At 38.9% G+C, this 18171-nt stretch overlaps 1 protein-coding gene across 1 annotated transcript in view; it reads right to left on the reverse strand.

Annotated features, from left to right (window-relative positions):
- Positions 1 to 558: 558 nt before the first annotated feature.
- RIT2 (Ras like without CAAX 2) overlaps positions 559 to 18171 on the reverse strand; it is a 113483-nt gene continuing 95870 nt past the window's right edge. Inside the window, exon 4 of the mRNA XM_040090263.1 lies at positions 559 to 2092. Within this exon, the coding sequence (XP_039946197.1) occupies positions 1865 to 2092 (228 nt within the window). The 3' untranslated portion in view covers positions 559 to 1864. The remainder of the gene's footprint in view (positions 2093 to 18171) is intronic.

Consider the following 18171-nt stretch of genomic DNA (forward strand, 5'->3'; position numbering starts at 1 on the left):
CTAAGGACACTTGACCTAAAATCTCTGTTGCAAAACAGATAAAGTAATAATAGTAATTACAATGGTATAAATGCAGACTTCAGCTTTCATAGGCAGGACACAGAAAATCCACCTTGAATGGGTATCTATATTCCTCCAAAATAATCTTCCACAAGTAGACCTTTAGCCACATAGTATCTCAAAATATACAGTAAAGCATTACTTTTGATGAAGAATTTTTGACAACTCACAAAATCTCTCCCTTGAAAGGAAGAGAGAGTGGAGACCAAAACATCAGATTTTAATGAACTGAAGTTATTCACAATACCATAACCTTTCCAAGTTTTACAGAGGAAAACAAATCTACTCCCACCCAGACTGCAAAATGTAATTTGTTGAAACTATGAAAAATGTAATTGGTTGAAACTCTGCAAAATCACAGAAGAAAAGTGTAAAAGGTTACATATGTTAACATATGTACATATGTTAAAAATATGTATCTTTTAATAACAAAGATACATATTTTTAATTATATCAATTATCACTCCAGGGCAGATTCAAATGACACTGACAACTAGTATGGCTCCATGGAAATCACAATCTTTATTTTTGACAAAACTTATGCATATTCTATCTGTAAAATTTATAAATAGCAACAACATTAAAAGAACTAGGCGGGGGGGGGGAAGATGTTTAGGAGCACATACTCTACTTCATGCCAGCTTTAAAAAGGAATATATAAAAAGACTTATCCATCTGGTTAATCAAGTGGCTCAGTTGGATGGTCAAGGGCTGTGAAAAATGGTGATTGAGCTGATGCAATTCTCTATTAAGTCAAGAGCTGGATGCTACATCACAGATGCTATTGCATGCTGGGACAGAGCTGCACTGCTCCAGGGCAGGCTCTGGGGCTCATCAGACAGACAGAGCACTTGTGAGCTAATTGGTGGGACAAGGGAATGTGGCTGATGGTGAAGCACTGGCACAGGATGCCTAGATTGGTGGTGGATGCCCAGTCCCTGGAATCATCCAAGATCACACTGAACAGGACTCTGAGAAACCTGATAAAGTTGAAGGTGACCCCGTTCATTGCAGGGGTTTGGACGAGGTGACCTTTAACAGTTTCTTTCCAACACAAACTCTTTTGTATGATTTTAATGTGTGTAGGACATGGCACCTCTGCCAGACAGCCCTGGTAAGTACAGATCAGAGGAGACAGAACAGTACCCTTGCAGCCTCTGCAGGGCTGGTGCATGACTTGTACTCTGCTTGCAACACCTGCCTGCTAACTGGACAGGACTCAATGGGGATGGGGCACCGTGGCGTCAGAATCTTGGGTCACCAGTGGGCCTGGCTCATAGACACATTCACACACAGACATGGGTGTGCACGCTGAGCACACTCTAACCCTAAGCCTACATGTGAATGCGAAGCTGAAGGTCATATCCCAAAGCCCTTAAACAGACAAAATGTTCATTGAAATCAACTTCATTCATTCTTGGGATGGTGAAATGACCTGTGCATGCAGAGGAGGAGGAAGTAAGTGTTCCCATTGTCCTAGAGCTGGTGGAAGCTGGTTCTGCCTTGGATGCTGGCGTAACTCATAGCATTTGAAGAGCAGCCATGGAGCCCATGTTAAAAAACACAGTATTTTCTCCATTCAGAACTGCAGAAAAGGTATGAGAGGGTATGCTAAATGACACTATAGAACAGAAGAGTCACAGGGAAACCATGAATTGGGCTCTCAAGGAGCAACTTCTGCATGAGAGCTGAGGGGAAGGAACTCCAGGACCTAGCCTGGAAGATGCTGTGTCAATGCTGCCTTTTTGAACTGTTACAGGTTACTGTAGTCAGCTGCTGATGAGTGGCTGATGGAGAATTGTCATCAGGTTGTACTTTCCTTTTTTTTCTTCAGGGATCCCTTCAATTTCCGCCATAAACTATCCTTCCTCTTCATCTTCTTCTCTATCATGGACAGTGAGGACTCTTTCCTTCGAATTTCCCTTACTAGTCCATGAAAGACATCATCAATGTAGAAGCGGAGTACAGCTGAAGTCTCAAAAAAGGAGCAGGAATATTCTCTGGCTAAGCTCATTCCTTCTTCTGTTGAGACCTACAAAGAAAAGAAAATTCCATAAATATTTCATAATGCACAAAACATTCATCAACATGAGAACATTACAATATATATAGTCTGAATTCTTAGATCCTGCATATCACTGACCAGAAAAATAATCTGAGAGCATCCTTCAGGTACGATTCAAGGATGAAAGATCAGGCTGAATTCATAACGTATTTGAATAGAGCAGACTAGCAATATTCTTTTGCTCAGGTATATTATGCCCCTAATTCTGCCACATCAAATTTTCCATGTATTTTCTCTCTTTAGTACAGTAATCCTTTGGTTTGATGGTGCTGGTTCTTTTATTCTATAGGCTGGAATGGATGACTAGAAAGACTTACACAGAATTAAGACCTACAGAATCCTTGTTGAGCATTAATCTAATCCTGGAGGCAACTTAACTCTTTAAGCACACCACCTTTCATACCCTAATATTTTTCAGTCACATTAATTTCTGAGCATGCCTTGGAGCGTTTTGGTCTTTGCAGGTTTGTCGTTCTATCACTGAGTTCGTACCTGAGCTGTATGAAGATCCAAAATATATTTGTTTTTCAGCTCATCTTCCCTAAGTAGCTTTGTGTACTCTTGTAGAACACATAGGAAATGTGTCTGTATTTTGAGGAATTATACAAGCCTAGAGGGAAACAAGACACCTCTTTTCACTGACTTCTGAAGCAAAGATAATTTTTCTGAAATTGCCATATTGGCTATCTCTTGGCGTTTTACCTGCCAGCCAGCTAAATGGAAAGGTGCTCAGCATGCTGATTCATGTGTGCATCAAATAGAGCTTAAATGCCTATCACAAGGGCTGCCACTGCCTGCCACTTAAGGTACTTTTTACACTTTGAGAGCTCATCAAATAACATGCAGGAAGTCCACAGCAAAACACAGAGCAAATCCTGTGAGCTTCTAAATGTTAACCCAGGTTCGCAGTCAATGGACTGTCCTCTATTTTCAATATCTGGACATAAATCTGAATAAATGAAATTTTATGAATTGCATGTATGGTGTATATTCAAATTCTCGGTCAGAAATCCCAAGCTTTGTTTTTATTTGCATTTACATATTTCAAGTCACTTTCCAAACATGCTTTTGAAAAGGCAAAACAGTACTTTGAGATGGCCTTGTGAAAGGCTATATAATAAGGCTGGAAATTCTCAATTGCTACTGTCTATCACAAGACTCATCTTGGTGCTTTGTTTTTGTTGGGTTTGTTGTTTAGCTTTTTTCTTTTTTTCTGATTTTTAGCTTCATGCACCCAAAATGCCATTTATCATTATTAGGGAAATAAAGCCCTGCGACTCAAGATAACATAAAGAAAATGCCATTATGATTAAATTATGATACCACTTAGTTGCATTTATTCCATCTATCTGTAAGGCTGGATATGGTGAGAAACAGGATTAGGAATGAAACAGTAAATTGGCTCATTCCTGCTGGGAGGTAAATCTGCACTGAGCATGTACCTGCATAACACAGACATCAGAATTCCTCACCATTACCTTTGTATCGAGTCACAAACTTGGTAGCATTTGCAAGGATCAGGCCTGTACGCTCCAGGTAAAATCTTAATTTAATTAAGAATATTTTAAGGGTAAGCAGGGAGGTTGTATGCCAACATGAATAATACTTACTGACACAATGAAAGATGGTTACAGCTTTCCAAGTGCTATAATTGCCAACCTTTTGCAAAAAGAGATAGGTCGCAATATGGTCCTTCTTTTTTTCTGGGCAGCTATGTAAGCAAAATGCAGAATTCAATATATCTATTGGGCACCATTGAGAAATTGTTTGTCTAGATAGAAGACTATTTGGGTTTATTTTGGACTTTATAATGATGGTTTTTTTTCCTTGTTATGCCTTGTTTGAGCTGAAGGAGGATTTTTTTAAATTTTGTTAATGATGCTGCAGTTCTAAGCCAATGACTGCACAGAGATGCAAATACACTTATTATCTAAAAGGAATAAAAAAATCCACATGAACTGAAATGTCCTTATGTTAAATAGTGGTAAGATTGTAAATATAATTTGGGTGTCAGCACAGTAATATTCAAATATAAAAATTTCCCATTCTTTTTCTATGTGAATTTCTAGTCTTTACACCACTTCTCCTTTGTTCCACTTTTTCTTTTTTTCTTTCTTTTCTGGGACTAAACATGTTTTCTCCATCCTACATGGAAGAATTACTGCAGGGAAGACATGCTATGCTCTGTAATGAAACAAGCCTGCTAAAAGCTGTGAGAAAGGGAGAATACTCAGGAGAAATAAAAAATGCAGAAAAACTTCCTCACAATATCTTTGTGGCTGGAGGTTAGAAACTTGGCCAAATTTGGTTGGGTTTCTTTAAAAAGCAAGAAAAGTTTGATTTTTGTAGTCCAGTTTTCTGCCAAATTACAGAAACAATATTAAAGTTATTAATGGCGATAATTCATTTCAAAGCATGGTGTTTTTCCTAAATCTTGCCCTCAGGAACTGATTAACTACTTCGGCAAAATTTTAAGAGCTAATTCAGCATGAGGAGGACACCTGGCAGAAACAATTTCAGGATGATTAGCTGATGTTTTTCAGCTTCAGGGCTGAAAACATTTTTTTTTTTTTTTTTTTAATACAACATTGTAATAATTATCATTACTGCTGGAAGCAGTAATGAATATAAGTATAGGAATTTAACTAATCTGCTTGCTGAAGAATCTGTAAATATAAAGAGGTGTCTTGAGAAAAAATACACATTCTTCTCTTGGTTCATCATTCAGTCAAGAGACTAGACACCTATGGAATGGGAAACAAGGGATAAAGCTTGATGAGGTGACTGAGGCCCACATAATTCCAGGGATTTAGCCTGTTCCCATCTTATTGCCAGAATATAAACTATATTGTAGAAATCCATTCCAGATCTGCAGAGCCCAGGGACTTGTTGGCAAATTGCAGCTTCCATGGGTCTGTATCAGTGCAAGATATGATCTGTCACAGACAGACAGGTCAGGCACAGAGGTCATTCTATTGAATGTATATCTGGGAAACAGAGTTTTATATCTCATACTTCAAGTAACCCTTCTTGATTGAATCTGGTGTTGTTTCCAAGAGTATGAATCTGGTCATATTGATTCCAACTTAGCTCATTTCTGTGCTGGTAAACCTCAAGAAGGGAATGAAGGTGGAAGATAGGCCTAATGAACATAATGGAAAATGAAAATTTCAGAGCTGATAGAAGTTTCCTGAGTTTGGTTCAAACTTTTAAAAACTATGATTTTCTGGGTGGAGTTTTGATCAGGATTTACAGAAGGACTTGAAGCTTGAAGTAAACTAATGAGCCAGATCTCCCAAATCCATAAAATGGGAATGAAGTCTCATGGAAACAACGTGTCTTCCAGAAGATAGGAAGAGTCTTCCTCTGTAAAGCACAGGATTCTGAGTACCCATTTTTGAGAGCACATGAGTTGAGAGAAAAGATATACCTATGACAACATATAACTGAATCTTGTCTAGAAAAGGTATACCTATTCCAACAGGGTGTGAACAACACATAGTGCTGTAGGCTGAATTGGGAATTTCCCATCTCTGCATAGCTGAGGGCAGCTAGAAGACAGCTCAGCTTCCTCCTGAGGGGAAGCATTCACTGGCTACAAACCTCATTATATAGCATCAGGATTCTGTTTGCGGCTTTGCAAACCTCCCATGGAAAATTACAAGTGAGATTAAATGCAATGCTGACAGCCTGTGAAAGCCATGATGGATGAGCTGCCATCTTTGTGACAGTCCGTTCCCCACTAAGGTCAGCTCCTGCCCAAAACCACCTGGGCTGGATGGTGGGTGGGGAGGCACTAGCAATCATTGGCCCCCATGGGCAGACATAAAAATACCTGAATACCTGTATCTGAGATGGAAAATGCACAGAAACTAAACAGATCAATATATCAGTCTGCCTCTGCCCTTGGACTGTCATTAGCTGGAAAATCCCCATCAGGATCAGATTATTTTGTGTTCAGCTTTGTTACCTTCATTAGTCATGGCAGCATGAGAAGGAACCCAACATAGATTTTACTGATGGAGATTTTACTATCAAGAGTCAACAGCTTGACTCTGAGTGAGTTAGTGGGGGTCTTCAGGCAGGGAAGCAATGCATTTCCACTTGTGCATCTCATCCCTGCTACAGCATGAGCTACTTCAAATGGCTTTTGCAGTTTCCCCTCATAACCTTCTACCCTAGTAGTCATCATATAGCTTATATAATTCTGGATAATTTTATATCCAAAATCCTTGTTCTGTGAGTATTTTTTTATTTTCTCTGAAGGCACATGATCTAGATCAGAGACAGAAAGACACAAGTTGCTCAGCAGAGTGCTTATCTAAATCCCACTGAGGGAAATAGGAGGAACTTCTGTTTGTTTTGATCATGATTTGCATTTTTGACAGGCAATAATTTATGAGAGTTGTAAGGAAAAGATACTGAATAGGGAGCGAAGCAGCATATTAATCAGCCCTGCTTGCACCAGTAAAGAGTAAATAATAAAAGGAATAGGAAAAGTCATAAATAGGAGTAGGAAAAGTTCTGAGTAAACTCCCAGAAAGATCAACATCCTTCCCCTTCATGTCTGGTGATTTTTTTTCTGTTTCTCAGTAACTCCCATTCCAGAAAAGATGAACCAGGTGCCAAGTTGTTTATTAGCACCTGGATATCAATTTAGAGATAGGTAGGTAACCAGAAAGAGTCCCCAAACATGTTTAAGTCCCTCCCCACCACAGCCCAGGACATAGCAGGACAAATATAATAAGCTTTTGGTACATGGGTAAACCCATAACATATTAGAGAAAAGAGCTGTGGGGATCAAAAGCATTTCCATTTTTCTCAGTCTCTAATAAGTAACTTTGCCAAAAGAAAAAGAGAAAATGATCTCTTTATTAATGAGCTTTCTCATTAATCATATAATCACAGAATCATTTAGGTGGGAAAAGACCTCTACTATCAACAAATCCACCCATTAATGCAACAGTGTCAAACCTACCACTAAACCATGTTCTGAAGTGCTACATCTACTTGTCTTTTGAGCCTTTACAGGAACAACGACTCCACCACCGTCCTGGGAAGCCTGTTCCAGCGCCTGACCACCCTTTCAGTGAAGACATTTTTACTAATATCTAGTCCAAGCCTTCCCTGGTCAACTTGCAGCCTTTTTCTCCCGGCTTGTTGCATGGAACAGGGAAAAGCACTTCACTTCGATGGGTAGGACTGTGTCCAGCAACAGCTGAGCTGGCTTCTCCTATATTGCCACCTGCCTTTCTTACAGCCAAAGGCATTCACTGTAAATATTTGAATTGTGTTTTGAGAAACATGCAGTGTAAACCACTAAACAAAGAGCAGATCCATTATACCTGTGTCAGGTTTGACAGTTATTAATTTTTTTCCTTGGACATGTGTTGTATCAAGAGGCACGGTGGCAGAGACTTCCTACAGGCTGATACAGGGATCTTTCCGAGTGTGAAATGCTATTGTTCAAGTCAAAGCTCAAACACTTGGCTATTACAGCAGTGGTTGGTTTTGAAAACTTGAGCAGAAACATAAAAAAACCAAGAAAAATCAATCTTTCTGTCTTCTTAAGACAAGAAGTATTGTTGTTATTTGTTCACATAATAAATGTCATGAAATATCTTCTTAAAAGAAAATGAAAAAAATGTTCCAGGGCATTTTAGCTTTCTTCTCTTTCTTCAGATCTTTGCACTTATAAACTGCCTATTATATTCTTGCCACTGAGCAATGACGTTTCTGAAAGAAGGGGAAAAAAAAAAAAGATCAATTCAAAATCAATTTAATCTGAAAAAAAAAAGTTGAAGACTAGGGTCTGTGTGGAACCAGCATTACCTTTTGTGGCCAGACATTCAATATGACTATGTTTCAGGTCTAAACAAGTGCACAGCAAATGCAAAAGTTAAACAGAAATCCTTGTCATGAAAACCTCCTCTTTCTATCTTCTTCAACATCAAATATTCTGCTTCCTTGCAGAATTTTAACTTAATTTTTAAAATTAATTACTGCTTAAAAATTTTTCTTCTGAAAACATGAACACTTCAGCATTCATGTACGGTCCCATTCCCAAACGTAAACACTGCAGTTAAACATTTGATTTGGTCAGGAATCCACTGGACTTCACAACTAGTTTCCACAGTCACAAAATAGCATTTTTCATTCAACCAAACAAGTGCACCTTACTTTTTCCCCTCAGTCCCTAGTTAGGCAATCCTCTTTTCAGGAGCCTGCATAGTTAATGAGTAACATGGTACAGAAACATGAAAAGAGAATTTCATGTCAATGCCATTACTCTTAAATCCATTTGGAAATCTTCAGAAGTAATTGCTTGGAGAAACCACACTCTGACTTCATTGCAAGCAATTCTACAAGTTCATCTTTGCTGGCATGCTGGACTATGAGACCACAGAATTAATTATTATCATGACAATGTTGTAATTAGTTCTCTTCCTTCTTTTCCCTCTCTAGATGGACTTGTCTTGTAATTTTCCGTGTTTTCATTTTGACCTCGTCATTCTGCAAAACTTTTTTGCTGGTTCACACTAAAGCATTTTTGGTGACCAGAATGGCATCCAGCTTGAATGACCATGGGCATGGGCAAGATTAGCTGACTGGGCCAAGGAGACAATAAAGATTTGTTGTGTGAACTTGTGCCCTGAAAAGCCTGGATGCCATGGAAATAGCACATGGCCCAACAATGCACATCTCATCTTCAGCTGCTCCAAACTCTGAAGAAATTCACTTTACAGAGGCTCAGGTATTCCCTCCCTTCCCCTTGTAACTTGGACTTTGCTTTAGGAAGGAAGGAATAGTCAGAAAGGAAAATACAGCTTTAGAAATGCAGAAAATAATAGAATTGTTCAGCTCTTTTGTGGTGGTGCAGAAATGTTTTATTAGGTTTTTATAAGAAGTTTATGTTATGGTTCATTTCACTGTATCCCCAAGGTTGTAACCCTTTTTGTGTTGTCTATATAACAAGGTGTTTTGTGTCAGTCCTCCCACCCCCCTTGCTCTGGGGCAGCCTGTCTGTCTCTCCAGGAGCCCTCCCAGGTTGCGAAATCTCAGGGAGAGGGCTTCAGGTGATAGGTCCCCTGGGGGAATTCCTTTCGCTTTGGATTTTAGTGGTCCAAGGCTTGGGGGTGGGCACACCTTGTTACCCCCTGAATCCCCTGATTTGTTGTCTTGTTTTATTCTCCCTGGAACCCCTCCCCCGCTTATAGGGGGTAGGAGGGAGGAAAAAACTCTCTCAGCATCTCAGCCTCGGAGCTCTCAGCTCGGAGCTCGGAGCTCGGAGCCTCTCTGCTCCTCAACTCTGGAGCTAATAAACATCTTTTAACCTGCTAAGCTGAGAGCCAGCCTTTTCTCTTCTGCTGCTGTCACAACACTTTTGGGGTCCAGCTGCTAAGCCAAGAAGCCGAAACGAACCGGGACCATTCTGTGGCTGTGTTGACTCGAGCTAGCCAGAGGTCATCTCCTGCCCGGTGCGGGATGGAACCAGACACACTCTTTGTATGTTATTTTTAGCAGATGGAGTGTGGAGAGTGTGGGATTCTAAAGGAAAGCCATTTAATAATCTTGACAAAAAATAAATTCTTAGCAAAACCAGAGAGATTGATCTGTTCCAAATAATGTACTTCTCATCTGGTTAGTCACAAAGGTGTGACATGAAACACTACTTCAAGTCTGTTCTGAGCGAGGAAGAAACATGCTTTTATTTGATCCAAGGGAACAAATAGGGGGTTTTGAAAGAAATCTGATGAAACATCACTGAACACTTGTTCTTATGCAATTCATTATTGACCCCTGTTAGATTAAACTGACACTTTTTCTACTATAGTAACTTCTACTCTCTTGCAAGAAAATTCTAAGCTAACACTATTTTATTTAAATATATCTCTCATGAATTTTCATACGTAAAAAAATTCTAGATTCAATTTACACTTGAATAATTTCTGCAGATTTTTAGCATCTTTTCTGGTGAAGATTACTAATATCTTCCTAGTCTTTCTCATATTTTTTGAATTTTATTATTTTTCCAAGCTTTGGATCCAGAATATTCTAGTGACATAGGAGCTATTCCTCCAGGTAATTTCATTCCTTCTTTGGACAAATGTTTGAAAAAAAGATAAACATCCTCTATGCAGTTGCTTAGCTGCAAAGCTAGCAAAGCACATTTTGTTCTACTGTTTCTAACTTGTGACATTATTTCATTATTTCACTGATACAATGCTAAATAACTGAATTAACATCTCATTTCATGCAAGAATCACTACAAAATCAGGGTGCTGTCTACAGGTGATCCTTTGAAGTTGTTCTTCTCTACTACAGACTGTACTCTTGACTTTATCTTGTCAAAAGCATGACTGATGGGTGGGTCAAAGCATCTTTACATCAGGCAGTGTTTCTAAAGAGATGGCCTCAGGATCCGACTGAATTGGATACTCAAAGCCACATGATCCTGCATCAGTCAGCAATAGCTCTGGGTCTAATTTGAAGAGAATGTGGAAGTGTTAAATCCTTAGCATCTGTCTTCAAGATGAACAAGTTCAGGTCAATTGCTCAAAGCACTTCTCAGAGATCTGACAATTTTCTAAATTGTCCATCATCTTTAAAGGTTCTTTGATTGCAATGCTCAGCTGAAGACATAGATGGCCACAAGATGGTTGCAAAAAGAAGTCATTTCTACATCAGTTTCACATGGACATTTGCTGTTTTTTGTAAGGGAAAAAAAAAATCTAGGAATTGCAGTTCTATTTTCACAAGAAAGGAAAGTTTTTTTTCAATTTTTTTTTAAGCAACAGCAAATAAATCAACTATCATCTGCTAACAGCAGATGGTTGTTTTAAAAAATTACATGTAAAAGGTGCTGCAAATGTACACTTTAGACTGCTTTTCTAAGAAGATAGGAAGTTAGTGGCATTCAACTCTTATTTTAACACTGCTGGTGTTTTCTATTGGTTTGTGAGCACAAGTGGACTATCAGCCCAGTAAAGACAGCCTCCATATCTTTTATCTGTCTGTCAAGTCGTGTAAGGTATTTTTAGTAAGGTGTTAGGCATTAATTTTCCACTTGACTTAGTTCTTCATCAGGACGCAGGCACTAAGTACACTGGGGACTGAGTAAATAAAGTTAATTCCTGGTAATCTTTGCAAATCTCCCTGATATTACATTATATTGGCTTTAACAGCAATATTTTGTCCTGAAAACACTCAACTGACATAAAAAGATAAGACAATAAAGGAGAGTACAAAGGGAAGATCAGGAGTCTGCTTTCAGTGTTCTGTTTTCCACAGTTGTCTGCTGAAGAGTGAAAAATGTGATTCAAGAAATTTGAAGGGAACCAGGAAGAAATATGGAGACCTAAATGCAAATCAAGGAAGAGGTAGAAACAGGTTGTATATTTATTTGTGCATGTTTATACATATGGTCGCAAAAAGAACTCCAAATTAAGGGGGGAAAAAAAAGCACCACACCCCACAACCAAAATATTAGTGGTTCACAGAAGTGGAGTAATCTTTTGAGCCAAAGTAGCCAAACCTTGTCTCTAGTTAAATGTCTCAGTTTTAGACACATAGACAGACTACTGGAATTAAGTTCTTGAAACCCCCTTTTTTCCTGAGCTGAACATGAGTTTCCAACACTGGAATAAAAGGGTCACAAAAATTATGTGGTAAAGAGTGTTGTTTGTCCTAGCAGCACACGTTGCTTCCCATCAATTTTGAATTCACCACACATATTTCCTGGACTAGTTTTTACATATAAACATACTCCCAGATCCAGACTGCAGGCAGACAGGGAACACCATCTTAAGTTTCTGGCAGTGAAAAGAAAATTGCATGAAACTCTCCTTCCTCCTTTTCTTTCCATGCAGTTGTGGTTTGCTGGGATTCAGGGATTCTGTCCAGACTGCTGAAGTAAGTGTTTGACAGAAGGGAGGCAGAAGAAGAATTTATAATACAGTTATAAAATTTGGACTGCAATTAATTATTTTTTTTTTTTTTAGAAATCATTTACTGAAGCAAACGTGCTGAAACATATGAGGTATAAAAGTATCTTGTGCATAGTCTACAAAATAATGTTTCACTCTTACACGTTTTACTTGAGCTACTTTTAAAAGAAAAAAAAAAAATCAATGCAATGAGATGAGGATTTACTTGAGTTTCTTTTAAAAGAAAAAGTTAGTGGATGCAATGAAAGGGGGTTGAGCTGTCAGAAAATGGGAGCGGTGAATCACTACGGTCGTTTGTACCATATAAGAACATGTAATTAATTTTGAGGTTTTAGTAATTTTGAAGTTTATTTGGAAGGTCTGTCAAGCAATCTCATTACAGGAAATATTGCAGAGTATCTTTATTAAACTAATGTCATATTGATCTTCCCCTGTCCATATTAATTCAGAGAAAATATTACACTTTTGCAGAAAATAAAATGATTGAAAATATTATGGGAGCTTTATGGAGCCTTTATTTTTCATCTCCTTTCTAGTGTGATGAAAGAAGAGCTTCGTGGAAGAGCAGAGTGGGGTTTTGTGGTCAGAGGAACATTTGAAGTGAGACCCATGACACAGGAATGTCAAACCAGGAATGATAGCTGAGTAAGTTCCATTGTGTGATGTGACCTGCCACATGGACCATGCATAACAAAAGCTTGAGTCTGGAGAACTGCATATGAAGGGGATAACAATGAGAAATGAATGTGCAGAGGGAGAAAAATTAAAAATCCTAGATGTCTGGAGGGTAGGAAGAGCTGTAAGAACATATTTAGCTAATTAGACATAACAAGCTCTCTTATTGCCTGCTAATCTTGCCCAAATCACCTTGCTTTTGTGGCAAGTTAAAATTATGGACTTGTGATGGTTTCTATGGTAACTTGTTCACATATCTGTGGTTAACTTGTCCTGCTGGCAAGCTCCCTGTTTGGGGGGCACTTTCTTTGGACAACCTTTCCATGATTCCTGCCCGTGGGTTTTGATTTATAATGACTGAGCATCCTAAAGTAACTAAAGTGGCAGCTGACAGCTGGCAGAATCTTAACTTTGTGCAATATAGCACCAAACTTTCCTGCTTATATCCCCAAGAGGCATTGAATTCTTTACTAACAGAAATTTAAGCAATGGTGATGCTTGAGTGTTAATGAGTAGTTTTTTCCCTATTTTTCCAAACCAATAATTCTTTATTTAATTTATTGACTTAAACAAAACAAAGCAAAACAAAACAACAACAACAACAACAAAAAGGCACTAAACAAAAAGAGAAGCAGAAGAGTGAAGGTGGAAGGATGGTGGTGGCAGGGAGAAAGAAAACTTACATCTTTATTATGCTAGCTTGAGGGTTGAATGAGAAAATTGTCTTAATGAACAAAATGGAAGAAATTCCTTGCTAGAAGTATCTGTTTAACCTCTTCTATCCGTGATGTATCCTTCCAATTATGCAGATACTCTTGATGTATAGAAGCTACTATATTAATATACCCTGTGAGCTCAAACCATGATTATAACTGATAAACTTATATTCTTACTTAGAGTAATAGACTTTTCAGCCCACCACTGATAAAGCTGTAGCTCAGTTTACCCCACAGCATGTCTGAATACGCATCTACACACACAAACACAAACAGACCACAAATCCTGCTGGGATCAGGGTGAACCTTTCCATTATACCTGACAGAAAATGTTGGCCTTACAGAAAGACCTCATTGTGGATTCTGACAAAACACCATTATAAAGAGTCCCTTCAGTACTGGGAGGCATTCACCATCAGCTCCTCTGCAGATTAGAAATGTTTTCTGACATTTATTTATTTCCCATGCTTCATGAAACTGATTCATTCCAAGACTTCACTATGGACAGACTCTGGAAATGGCAGTGAAAATGTGAAAATACTTTTCAGAATGTGAAGAAAAACATTTCAGAATGTGTACATTCTGCAGTCTAGGATGCCCTTTTCCCAAGGTTTTCCAGAATTTTTTGTAAAGGAAAAAATGGTGGGTTGTATCCAGCCAAATAATTAACTTTTTCTGCATCCCTTCATAGAGAAAAGAGGGAAAATGAAAAATACAAACAACAACAACAACAGGCTGAAAATGAAAGGCAGGAAACAGATAACAAAGAAGACATGATTAATACATAAATAATACTAGGAAAGTAATACATTAAGCTGCATATTCAAATATTACATTAAAACATGAATATTTTTAAAGGTGAGGGTAAGAAAGATGTAGTTTCTCAGGAGTAACTTGATCTGTCTGATTAAATATTGTCAGTACTTAATTACCAATAATCATGGTAGCTCTTACATAAAGCTGGAACATGTGCAGGTTGAATTCCATGCCTGAAAGAGCAATACCACAGCTTAGACTATGGAGGGGAAATCACAAAATCATCATAGAATGGTCTGGGTTGCAAGGAACAATAAAAATCGTCTTTTCACAATCCCCTGGGAAAGAAGGGCAAGACACCTTCCACTAGACCGGATTGCTCCTAGCCTGTCACACATTTTTGATGCAGGCTAGGACACAGTTGGGGTTCTTCTCATCAACCAACACCCCCAGGGCTTTTCCCCAGGGCTGCTCTCAAACCATTCTCTGCTTTGCTTGTATTTCTGTGTTGGATTACACCCAGCACTTGGCTTTGTTGAATTTAATGAGGTTCACACTGTCCCACCTCTTCAGCTTTTGCAAGTCCCTATGGATGACATCCCTCCCCTCCAGCATGTGACCTCACCACACAGCTTGGTGTCATCAGCAAACTTGTGACATCTAGGTATAACAGTGACAAAAGCAGACAACAACACACACACACACACACACACACACACACACACACACATATATATATATATATATTATTATATTTTAATTTTTTTTTTCCCAGGAAGCTTGCTTCCTTTTCCCTAATGGCTGCTTTTCTCTAATTTTCTTAAATGCATAAATAAGCATAGATTTGGGGGAACAAAATCGCTGATGCTAAAAGCAACAGCTGGTGAACTAAGTGCTTGAAGTCTTAATAGTTACTGTCACCAACAATTCAGGACCCCATTATTTTTTTTTACCTCTAGAAATAAAATGAGTGTTATTAAATGGTTCAGAAAATGACAACTGCCTGTGGTAAAGTTTTGTTTTATGTGGTGAAAAGAATATCAATAAGAGGATAGACATTATATCTTTGAGAAAAAGATGTGGTAAAGTAAATGTAGGCCCTGTTTCAGAAAGAAGAGGCAGTTGCTATGCTTGGCACAAATTTTTCAAGGTGCAATTAAAATTTTCTGCTGAAAGATGTATGGAAATCAGATGATCATGGAATAATTTCATATGGAAGAGGACTCTGTAGATCACCAAATGCAAACTCTTACTTATAGTGGGTCTACCTGACACAGGTCACTCATGTAATATTCAACCAAGTTTTAAACTTCCTTTTCCTAAGGAAGGAAATATCACAGGTGTTTTAGGGATTTGTTTCACTGGCTGATCACTCTTGTGAAAAAAAAGCCCAAACAAATCCCCAAAATCAACCCTCATAATTAATTATATTTTCTTGTTCTGCAGTTTGGTTTTTTTTTTCCTCATTATTTCACTGTCCATCTCCATTGGTTTTGTCTTCATTCTAAGATGAATGAGATTCCCTTCAATCCATCATGCTGAACAAATCTACAAGCTCAGATATCTCAGCATTTTCTCTTCCTCTTTTATGCTCTACCCCAAGACTATCTTGGGATTTCTGCTAAGCTCATTTCACTATGTGAAATCATTTCTGGTGCTGTAAAGCCCTAAACAGGCACAGTACTTCAGATACACTTCTTTGACTAAAATAACACTGTGTGAGATTGATTTGAAAGCCCTCTTAGTGTGAAGGGAAATATAATCCACTGCTTTCATCTGCAAAGTCACTCGTCTGGTCATGAAGACCATCACAGAACTCAGGTTCTCAGACAAGATTTTCTTTTGTAAATTCATGTTAGACATTCTCAGGCACTTTTGTATCCTTCCTGTGCCTGGACATAGTATTTTGGGAGGGTTTGCTTCATACACACATCCTCCACTCTATATGAAGGCAAAACCTACTGAAAACATTTACCAGAATAATTGATTTAGTGCTAAACTACTTAGATAAACTGAGTGTACACTCACCAGCTGAGATCCTTCACTTCAACCTCACTGAAGCATCTTTCAAGACTGCTCAAAGAATGTACATGAAAATGTAACTGATGAGTCAAGATGAGCATAACAAGGATACCTCTTTCCCATGTAAGTAAATACAAATGAAAGTCTGTACAAATTTAAAAATTTGGGTCACAACCTAAGTTTTCACACTGCTGAATTTCTGCTTTATCCCTTTCTGGTTTTGTTGTTTTTCTAACTACGTATCTGTCACAGTGTCCAGTTCGCGCTGACCCGCGCGGCCACAGGCTAGCTCAACGTGGTATGGCAACGTGGTATAGCTAGCGGCAATGTGGTAAATTCGGAGTGGCGGACAAAGCGCGCCGCTTCCTCTCTGTGGGAACTTGGATCCCACCGTCAGCGACGAGCACGTAGATGACGTAAGCGACCTCGGCAGCTAATGAAAGGCGGACTCTCTTGAGCAGGATGTAACGTAGGTTTATTGAGGCAGAGGGATGCGGGGCTCTGCACGCTGCACCTGCTGCCCAGGAGAGACCCTGAGGCCAGGCACGCGGCAGGTTTTAAGGGGGGGTGGAAACGGGGGTGGCGACAACCGGTCAGCCAGTCACAGGAATCGGGGGGTTAACCGGGAGTGGGAACCATGGAACTGGGGACCAACCACAAAATTATGGGAGGGGGTCTCCCGGGCCCCAGCCTATCACTCGGCACCCCTCCCGGAGTTTTCTAGAAGCCAGGGAAGGGTCTCTGAGTGACAGACAGGGTGACCACGAGGAGAGAGGGGGGGATTGACAGCAACAGGTGCAGGGAAGGGATGAATGACAGAAAACGTCTGGTTATACAGTAGACAAAACAACCAATGCAGAACACAGGGGTATACAGTGGACTCAATCATTATAAAAATAACTTAAAAATCTTACAAAAATAACTTAATAACTTAATAGAAACAATTCTCACACCACCACACGTATCACACTTAAAAAACTTGATTAGGTACTTCAAACCCTTTTTTATTAATAGGGTTTTTTTAAACAAAAAGAATGCAAATCCAAAGTATTGCATATTATCAAGGAAGGCAGACCTTGATGACAAAAGAAAGAAAGCCTCACAAACTGAGACATAGAAAATACAATAGAATTACTCTCCTGTCATAAGGGCATGAACAAATACAGCAAAATTATTGAAGTAAATGGAAAAAAAATGCTGTTTCACCTTAGTTTAGAGCCTAAAGAAACAGTATGGTAACAAGCAGTGAGCCATCTTTGCACAGATGTTATACCTATCCATAACAAATAAAACCAGGTTGGAACAGAGCGGCCGTGAAAGGAGAGAAGAGGTTTGACCACAGCTGGCTTATGATGACCCAAGAGAAAATTTGCTTTATAGGCAGAATGACTGCACCTTTTCATCATATACAGCTCTGGACATTGAGTTCTACCCACATTAAAATGGTTGGTTTTTCCTTGTTTTCATATGTAGATTTGACATTTATGGTTATTTTTCTCTGATGTCTCTGGTGAAAGATGTATGATTTTGAACTATATCCACCATTCAATACTACTTTAATTTTGGAACATATACTGAACTTTGGATTCCATAATGTGATGGTGGGACACACTGCAGAAAAGCTGTACCTATGGAATGAGTAGTTTAAATAAAAATTACACTACAGCTCGTCCACAATAGGATGTAAAAGTTTTGAAATTCTTTGGTATGCTAGGGATCAGGTGGCTGATGTTGACTCCCTTTTCAGTTACTAGTGTTCTCTGCATTTGTAAGCCATGCAGTGCTGTGAAATCAATAAGGCTACTCACAGAAAATGCAAATGTTTAACTCTCCCCATCAGCTGTATGAGTTTTCTTGTCCTGGGTAAGGATCCTTATAGCTGTAGGATCCTTATAGCTGTCTTGGGTGCAGCCCAAAAAAGAGGAGAGGG

This window comes from Hirundo rustica, chromosome Z, assembly GCF_015227805.2.
Source record: "Hirundo rustica isolate bHirRus1 chromosome Z, bHirRus1.pri.v3, whole genome shotgun sequence".
Classification (NCBI taxonomy): domain Eukaryota; kingdom Metazoa; phylum Chordata; class Aves; order Passeriformes; family Hirundinidae; genus Hirundo; species Hirundo rustica.